General features: G+C 56.6%; 2 protein-coding genes across 2 annotated transcripts; one reads left to right on the plus strand and one right to left on the minus strand.

The window, feature by feature from the left end:
- Nucleotides 1-347: 347 nt before the first annotated feature.
- MONBRDRAFT_10566 (uncharacterized protein) lies at nucleotides 348-3,382 on the plus strand (the record flags this gene model as incomplete). Its single annotated transcript, XM_001748275.1, has 4 exons — nucleotides 348-1,045; nucleotides 1,137-1,300; nucleotides 1,475-2,940; nucleotides 3,071-3,382. The coding sequence occupies 4 exons, from the start codon at nucleotides 348-350 to the stop codon at nucleotides 3,380-3,382; spliced, it is 2,640 nt and encodes an 879-aa protein (XP_001748327.1).
- An 873-nt stretch (nucleotides 3,383-4,255) lies between these two features.
- Nucleotides 4,256-8,011, minus strand: MONBRDRAFT_10567 (uncharacterized protein; the record flags this gene model as incomplete). The annotated part of the gene is made up of 4 exons (XM_001748347.1): nucleotides 4,256-4,530; nucleotides 4,646-5,582; nucleotides 5,832-5,921; nucleotides 6,011-8,011. The coding sequence occupies 4 exons, from the start codon at nucleotides 8,009-8,011 to the stop codon at nucleotides 4,256-4,258; spliced, it is 3,303 nt and encodes a 1,100-aa protein (XP_001748399.1).
- Nucleotides 8,012-8,930: the final 919 nt, after the last annotated feature.

The raw sequence follows: 8,930 nt of genomic DNA on the forward strand, positions 1-8,930 counted from the left end.
CACCCACCGTGACGAGTGAACCACCCACGCAGGCGAACACCAGTCTGCAGTCGGAACCCAATCCCGCTGCCAAGCGGGCCAAGACACAGACGCCCGCGAGTGGCCCTGTGGTGCCGCCTCACTTGCTCGACCCAAGAAATCCAGCAGCACGCAGTACCGCACCATCAAGTCGTCCACAAAGTCACGCCGAGCAAGCCACCCCATCAGTTCATCATTCCTCCAAGGAAGGACCCAAGGCGAACGACTCAAAACATATCTCGTCGACGACCTCCACCCCAGCCGCCTCTTCCAAAACTCACGCCGCGGGACTTCCTACGGTCGCCCCGCTTGGTCAGAGCATGAGCGCGATGGACCATTCCAAACTTGAGGCCCTGCATGTGAGCAGTGACCCCATGCTGGATGCCATTGAACTGCTTCCTCTCGAGCTCCAAGACTGGGTGGGACCTCAGGTTAAACAGTGGCACCAGCACCTGCCCGATCCTAGCGAAGAAAGCCTGCTTCCCAAGCTCTTTGATTCGTGCGCTGACTACCAAAGGACTTTTTTACCTCTCCTGTACGCAGAGGTCGTGGAAGAGGTTGGTGCCACGCTTCAAGCACGCCAATCAAATTTGGATCGCGATGCAACGTCCGGCTTGCTCTTTCCGGATGGTCGCTTGGTACTGAACGAACGTTGGAAAGATCAGCAACGCCTCCTTGTCAATGACATTGTGCGTGTGAAGCAACTGACTGGGAGCAAACAGAGCTTTCAAGCCATGGTGAGCCAAGTTTTGGACAAGAATGAATTCTCCGTTGTGTGGTCCAAGCGTGCTGAGCCGTGGCGCGAGGATGTCAAGGTGCAGGTCACCCGTCTCTTTCCAGGCACGGGTTACAAGCGGCAATTTGATGCGCTGATGAAGATACAGATGTTACCCTGGCCCATTGTATCCACGCTGCTGTGCGGGCCGCCCCGAACTTTGACGGACTCGCGTGTCAAGCTTGCCCACATTGACCGTATTCTCAAGGCCAAGGAAGCTGAACTCAACGCTTCTCAACGTGCGGCCATCGAGTAAGTTTGCGACAGCCCCTCCATCAAATGCAAAATCGCTTGTATGTGAGCGCCGTCCACTCCCTTTTGATATTTTGTTTCTGTCTGGCAGGATGGCGTTGACACATCGCAGTTGTATGGTCGCCATCCAAGGTCCACCCGGCACAGGAAAAACCCACACCATCTACCACATGGTGGTGACAATGGCGCAAACCCTCAGTGACAGCGGTTCGAACGGAGGCGCGACGCGCATCCAGCGACCGACCGATAGCCACGGTATAACACAGCGCTATTTTGCTTGTTTGTGCCCTGGGTCGTCCTGAGCTCATTCTCTGCACATGCTTTTCGGCCTGCCTCACCACGCGTTTTGATGTGTGTCTCGTTGTATATGCACGGGCGCCTTGATGCTGGCGCGGCTCCCATCAGCCTCGTCTCGGTCTCCCCGGCTAGCACAGAAAATTCTCATCTGCGCCCCATCCAACGCCGCCATTGATGAAATTTTGGTCCGCTTTTCCCGCTCTGCCGAGCTCCGCGCGCTCAATATTGTACGGCTTGGCCAAGCCAGCAGCGTGACCCGGAACGAGGCATCTACCTTTTCACTCGATGCCCAGCAAGGACAGCGCCGCAGCAAAGTGCTTGACCAAATGCGTTCCGTTGATGACGAACTGCGATCGATCGAGCATGAAGCCCGGGCTGCAGAATCCACAGACCAATTTCTCAAGATGAATGCCCATGCAGGAGATTTGAGCGCTCAACGCGACTTGAAAAATCGAGAGCAGGAGCAGCGCCGTGCCGCGGCGCGCCAGGCAGAATTGCAAAGCAGGCGACGGGCTATGAAAAAAGATTTGTCGGCGCTTCAAGAAAAGTCTCGCAATTGGCTGAGCCAAGCAGACATTATCTGCACAACCCTCAACGGGGCAGCGCTGGATGATCTTACCCGCGCTGCTGGTGTGAGCTTTGCGTATACCATCATTGATGAGGCAGCCCAGTGTGCTGAGACAGAAGCCCTGGTGGCGCTACAACGCTGCGGCTCCAAAACCATCCTGGTTGGGGACCATCGGCAGCTACCCGCTACGCTCCTCTCTCCGTTGGGTAGCCGTGTGTACGGGCGCTCCATGTTTGAGCGCTTGTACCCGCTTCTGCACGCCATCCAGGCCGCCGTCATGCTTGACGTCCAATACCGCATGCACCCCAAGATTTGTGCCATTGCCAGCAACCTCTTTTACGAAGGCCGTCTGGAGACGGACCCCACTGTCGCCACGCGTCGTAGCCGAGACCCCATTTTGCGGGGCACGAAGGAATCACCCTTCCTATGGTATGACACTCCTCCAGAAACAGAGGCTGCCATGACGCGAGGCGGACAGGGCGGTCCCAATTCGTACATTAACGTGCGCGAGGCTGAGCAGGTGATTCAGTGCTTGCTCACGCTCTGCCGCATCCGTCTGGGGCTGCGGAACCGCGTGACAATTGTGACGCCATATGCGGCCCAGCGCAACTGCATCAGCGATCATCTCACTTGGGCCTTTGGCAAGGCGGCGAACGCAGTGCGTGTCAGCACGGTTGACGCCATGCAAGGCCAAGAATCAGATGTTATCATATACAGCGCCGTGCGCACATCCGCGCTTGGCTTTACAAGTGATCGTCGCCGAATCAACGTTGCGTTGACTCGAGCCAAGACCTGCCTCATCGTTTTGGGTTCCAAGCTTCTGCTAACAGACCCGACTTGGCGTGGAGTGTTCAATCATCTTTCAAATATGGAACACCTCCTTCCCTTTGATGCCGAGCCTCCTTACCTCAAGTCTAGCAGTTCCTTTGTTGCGCTAGATGAGCCAGTGGGGCACATTGCATCAAACGCACTTGGCACGCCCGGTAACTTTTGCGATCCCAAGGATCCTCAGATTCTACAGTACCGCCAGGTACAGCGGGGCGGACCGGCGCCTGCTCGCCCTCGTTCGCGTCAAAGCCGCAGCGCTCGAGGCGGCGATGACATGACTAGCGATGAGCCAATCTCGTTTGGAAGCGAGCGGCCAAATATTTCTGGGCCAGGGCGCGGCAGTTCGCGAGAGCGTGGCCCTTTTCAAGGGCGCGGGCGTGCACATGAGCGCCGAGATCGGGATCGTGGTCATAGTCGAGAGCGCAAGAACGACGGTCAACAACGGATCCAAGGTGCTGGATCAAGCCGCGGCAGAGGGCGAGAAGGGCGTCGGTTGCCGGGATATCAAGCCCCCGGTCGAGGCAATCGGCCTCATCACCATCATCACCATCATCATCAGCAGCAGCAGCATCGATCCGGGCCTCACCCCCATCCGCAATTCCACCACCATCAGCAGCAGCAGCCACAACCGCGGCCGGGCCTAGCGGGCTTTCGTCGCGAGCGCATCCCTACGCAAACCACCCCATTGGATCCGCGGTTACAACCAGGCTGGCCCGCAGCGGCAGCACCACCACCACCACCACACCACCACCATCAGCCGTCTTCTGCTGCTGGTGGCGTCCCGATTGTGGCCCCGGCTACAGTGCCGGCGCGCACGTACAATTTCGAGTCCAGTTTTGATCTATCGTCATTTCTGCGACCACAGCAGCGCGAGATGGCGAGAGAGGCAGAACCTCAACCCAACCCGGCCCGCATACCAGCAGAGGACCGGCCTCATGTGCGCAATGTGGTGGAGCAAAAGGCAACGAACATCCCCTTTTTGGACCAACTGTTGTCGCGCAAGCGATGAAGTCACGCACGAGGAGATAGCGTCGCAAGTGTTTCCCGCCTTTCCCTTGCGTATGTTCATGACTTAAAGATCCGATCATTGTCATTTCTGCTCCGCGCTCCCAAGTTAGTCGAAAAAGACGAACAGAATAATTTAGCACATTCAAATTGACAAATGCGCATACAAGTACTTGTTTCACGCAGTAGCACGTCAAAACAAAAACAAAATGGACCCCGTAGAGAGGTTAGCTAGGCTGATCAGGCTTTATATTAACCGATCCGTGAGTGAGCGCCACAGACTGAGCGCGCCAGGAACGATGGCCTGGGTGACCAGGTCAAGCGTGAGCGATCAAAAGCAAGCTTGGCCGCGAGGATAAGGGAAGCTTTAGAGCAGGTTGCAGGCACTTGTTTCAGGCGTACCGAATTTTGCTGCCGGTCGGCGGTCTTGCGCAAATCATCAACCAGTTGCTCCAGCCGCTGCACCTCCTACAAGCCACATGAGCGGGTGGTCCCCGATAAGAAACGGGTGGTCACTGATACGAAAACAGGAGCTGCCAGAGCAAAGCTTCCGTGCGTACCGTGCGTAAGCCCATGATCGATTGCCCAAAGTCAAGATTGGCACTCTCATCCCCCGAAGAGGCCTCTCGAAGCGGCGAGAGAGGTGCAGGCGAAGTCTCCAACGAGGTCAGCCCGCGGCGAATGCGCTCCAAGTACTCCACCAAATGCCAGAGCTGCTGGCCGTGTGACGAGAGCCCGTGGTAGAAGCGACTCATGCATTTCTGCTCGTTAACGGTCAGAGTGACATCTACTTGATCACCGAGTCAGATCATGTGTGAATCCACAACAAACACAGCAGTGATGGTTTATGGTACACTCGAAAAAGCATCGCCTGGCCTAAAAGCAGCACGCCCAGAACTTACCTTCTCCTGCAGGAGCATGACGTGCAATTTTTTGCAGCAATTGAAGGCCTGCAAGACCTCGGCGGGTGGGACTTGCCATGCGCGAGCCGGGCGTTTGTGGTCGCGCCGGTGTTGGGGCTGCGCTATCGATGAGTGAATCAGATTGAGCATCAAGGTACACAGTGGCATTGCCATCCAATTCCTGTGTCTCGTCGGACCGCAGTGCCAACTCTGCCTGGAGCTGCTCAATTTCTTGTGCAAGACGAGAACACTCCTCTCGCGCAGAGGTCAGCTCAACATCCTTTGCTTGGACCGAACTTTGGCTCTCGGCCAGCTCCGCACGCACAGTAGCAAGCTGTGAATGCAGTTGTTGAGACATCTGCTCGTTGGCTCGTTTGCTACCGAGAGCATCATCGCGCTCCTTGCGCAACCGATCAATCGCAAGCTTGTACTCGTTCGCAGAGGACTCGAGAGATTTGGCGCTGGCTTGGGCACTGGCCTGCGCAGCTTCGAGCTCTTTGCTCACCTCGGCCTGCTTGAGCTCCCAATCCTTGACAGTTTTGGCATGTGCCTGCTTCTCGGCGTCCATGGCACAAGTTTTCTTTTTGAGGGATGTCAGGGCCTCGTCCAGCTCTCGACGTGCCTGATTAAGCTGCTCCTGGAGGCTTGCTGTACGAGTGATTGCAGATTTCTCTTGCTCGGCCCGGGTCTGTTCAAGTTGTGCGAGCTCGGCTTGCAGTTGGCCGCATTCCTCTTCGAGCGTTTGACAGCGTCCGCGTGCCTCATCTTTGGAAGCCGTTTGGCTTGCCAATTGCTTGCGTAGCTCAATGACCTCCTCCTCACTGGCCAGTTGGATCGAACGCAGACCTGACACCTCTTGTTCCAAACGCACGATTCGTGCGAGCGCCTGGTCTTTGTTGTCATTATGCAAGCGCTGCTCTGTCTGCAACTGATCAATCTGATTGACATGATTGACCGAAAGCATGAGCTGAATAAGTCATCTTTGTTTTTTTTTTCCTGGTGTTCCACTCTGATGGGGCAGTGGCGTACCGTTGCGTTGGCCGAGTCCAAGGAGCTCAAGAGGCTAGCGTGACGCGATTGGCTCGCATGGAGGCCCTTGCGGGGGGAGTTCAAAAGATTGCGTAAGCTCTACCCTACGTATTGAACAACGAAGCGAGCATCTATGCGCTCAGGATCGATGATTTACCTCCAACTGTCGCTGTGCTTCAGCATGAAGTGAGTTGAGCTGCTCCAGCAGCTCGGCATTTTCATGCAAGGCCTGCGCGAGTTGCTCTTCCTGAGGAGCCAAGAGAAACAGGTGAAGGCTCGCAACTAGCGACATGAAAAGGCCGGAACTTTTATGAAAAGACCAAGCACGGTACGCACAGCCTCTGAAGCGTGCGCTTCTTCGGTGGAGATGGCATGGGAGACTGATGCAACCAGTGAGGCCGACATGACACTGAAGTCGGCCGAAGTCTCGTGCTCTGCACTGCGTGCGACTGGTGTTGCAGGCCATGACGGGGGCTGATGATGGACGGCTTTGTGTGTGTCATCAGCTGTCAGCTCCGAGAGCTGGTGATTGTCAGATTCAACAGCGGGCTCCGCCGTCGTGCTGTCAGGCTCCGCGGCTTCAGATGCCTCCTCAACTAACCCCTCAGTGGGTTCACTCGTCATCTCCAAACTCTCACCATCGGTCTCAAGCATGGGCTTGGGGCTCTCAGTGGCGGCTTCAGTTGTTGGCCCCACCACCTCGATGGAGCCTTCGATCGGAAGCTTTACGACCTTATCCTCGTCCGTGGCTTGGGCTTGAGCAGGCGTGGCCTCGTCTGCGACACCAGTCATATCACTTGCTGGCTCGATGTCCTTGCTTGCTACCTCACTCACCGAACCCACACTCGTAGGCTCAGTCGCGGGTTCTGCAGCAGCCATCGTCGCGCCCTCGTTTCCGCTCTCGGTAGACTCTAGAACCGAAGCCATCTGGGCAGCTGCTTCGTCATCAGAATTGCACGCCTCTTCAACAACACTAGTGGTGCTGGCCGTAGCGTTCTTGCTGGCGGCAACCAAGGGCTCATGCGCGGGCTCATGCGCGGGCTCATCGCTTGGCGGACCAGTCGCTTTGCCCGCAGCTTGAGGAGCGATGTTAATCTTGGCCTCGGCGATATTGGTGAAAGCAAACTTGTCACCAGCACCGACAGACACGACCAAGGCAGGTGAGAACTCGGGCTTGGGTGATGCAGCCGAGTCCTTGGCCTGTGGGCTGATCGGCACGACGGGGCGCTCAAAAATACCAATGGCGCCCTGAGATGGCGCTTGCGCACATGAGGCAGTGGCCTCGTTGATGAGCGAACTCACAAGCTCTGAGGCAATTAGCAGGGAGAGATCTTGCGCGGCTCCTGCCTCCAAGAGGCTGCCCTTCATCTGTTCGTCACTCAACGCTGCATCAAAGGTGGAGGGCCAGAGCTTTTTGCGCACGTCAGTGGCATCGGTGCTCAAGGGGGCGCGATCCGAGGCCCCTTCCCGATGCGCAGTGGCAGTGCGCGAGCGGCGTTGGGATGAGCGCTGGCTTTTGAGCGACATCTGGCCTCGCGAACTGGTGGTGGAGAGGGCGCTTTTCGGTTCTGGCGAAGGCGTCCGCGTTCCGTCGGCTGGCTTGGCCGGAGAGGCTTTTGGCGTGCCAGTGGGTGCAGGCAACACCATCGGGCTGGTCGAATTTGAGGGGGTCGTGGCGGGGGGAGTCGATACGGTCCTGTGCGCCGTGCCCTTGTTACCGTTACCACGAGACTTTTTCTTTTGCTTTTTACCTTGATTCTTGCTTTTTGGCGCTTGGTTGGTTGGCTTTTCAGCGCTTGCGGCGGCGGCGGCGGCGGCAGCAGGCACGGCCTTTGAGTCTGGCGATGCTGCAACGGCAGCTGAATGCTTGGAGGCTGACTTGGATTTTCGATTGGGCGTCTTGCGAGGGCTGGGCTTTTCGTCGTTGCTCACCTTGCCAGGGCTACTTGAGGGCTTTTGGGGGCTGGGCACCAATTTTACTGCGCGCGAAGGGTGTGACCCAGCGCTGGGCGACGAGAGAGTGATACGCAAGGAACCAGTGGGGTTGGCATCGCGCTGCGCCTTTCCTTTGCCCGTAGGCGTTGTCGGCGCGCTTCGACGGGGACTTGATGGAGGTCGGCGGCGGCGGGGTTCAGAAGCCGACGCATGAGGCGCTGGCGCTGGTCGGCCATTCTCGTGCGAGGGCCGCCTGAGAAGCGGAGCTCCCAAACGTGCCGCCTCAGATTGAGAGCTCACAAAGCTGGCTTGAATACTTTGCTTCTTGGGACTCTGTGTGGCTAGCTGCTGTCGCGCAGCAAGCTGAAAGTGCGATTCGGACTCGGCAGCCCAGTCCGCCATGTTGCCAACGAGATGATCCCGCGACTTGGAATGCCTGTGACACACAGCATGAAAAAAAAACGTGATGTGAGCCACAACGCGCTGACCGCTGCCTCAACAGCAAGCCCCCAACTGCACCAATTACAATCAGCCACTGCCATCGCATGCCCCAACTCCCCCCACACAGCAATCAGCCCTGGCTCGACAGGAGTACCCCGGATCCCGCGCCGCAATCAACCCGACACACACACACACACACCAGAGAGAGAGAGAGAGAAAGAGAGAGAGAGAGAAGCACACAGAAAAAAAAAAAAAAAACTGCACCACACTCACAGATCATCTCACAAGCACTCACATACAAAAGCACCAAAAAGCGTTTGCTCTCAATCGATCTCTTTCTCTCTGTCTTTGTGTCTTTAGTCTCTGTCTCTGCTCTTTGTCTCTCTCCTCTCTCTGTCTCTGCACTATGTCCATGTCTTTAGTCTCTGTCTCTGCGTCTCTGTTCTCTGTTCTCTGCTCTGCTCTCTGTGCTCTCTGTTCTCTGTCTATGTCTTTACATGTTAGTCCCTGTCTCTGTCTCTGCTCTCTGTCTGTCTCTCTCTCTCTCTCTCTGCTCTCTGCTCTCTCTCTCTCTCTCTCTCTACTCTCTCTGTCTCTCTCTCTCTCTCTCTCTCTCTCTCTCTCTACTCTCTCTGTCTCTGCTCTCTGCTCTCTGCTCTCTGCTCTCTCTCTCTCTCTCTCTCTCTGTCTCTCTCTCTCTCTCTCTCTCTCTCTCTCTCTCTCTCTCTCTCTCTCTCTCTGCTCTCTGCTCTCTCTCTCTCTCTCTCTCTCTGTCTCTCTCTCTCTCTCTCTCTCTCTCTCTCTCTCTCTCTCTGCTCTCTGCTCTCTGCTCTCTCTGCTCTCTCTCTCTCTCCCACCAATTCAATCTCTCTCTCTCTCT

This window comes from Monosiga brevicollis, genomic scaffold (assembly GCF_000002865.3).
Source record: "Monosiga brevicollis MX1 MONBRscaffold_22 genomic scaffold, whole genome shotgun sequence".
Classification (NCBI taxonomy): Eukaryota; class Choanoflagellata; order Craspedida; family Salpingoecidae; genus Monosiga; species Monosiga brevicollis.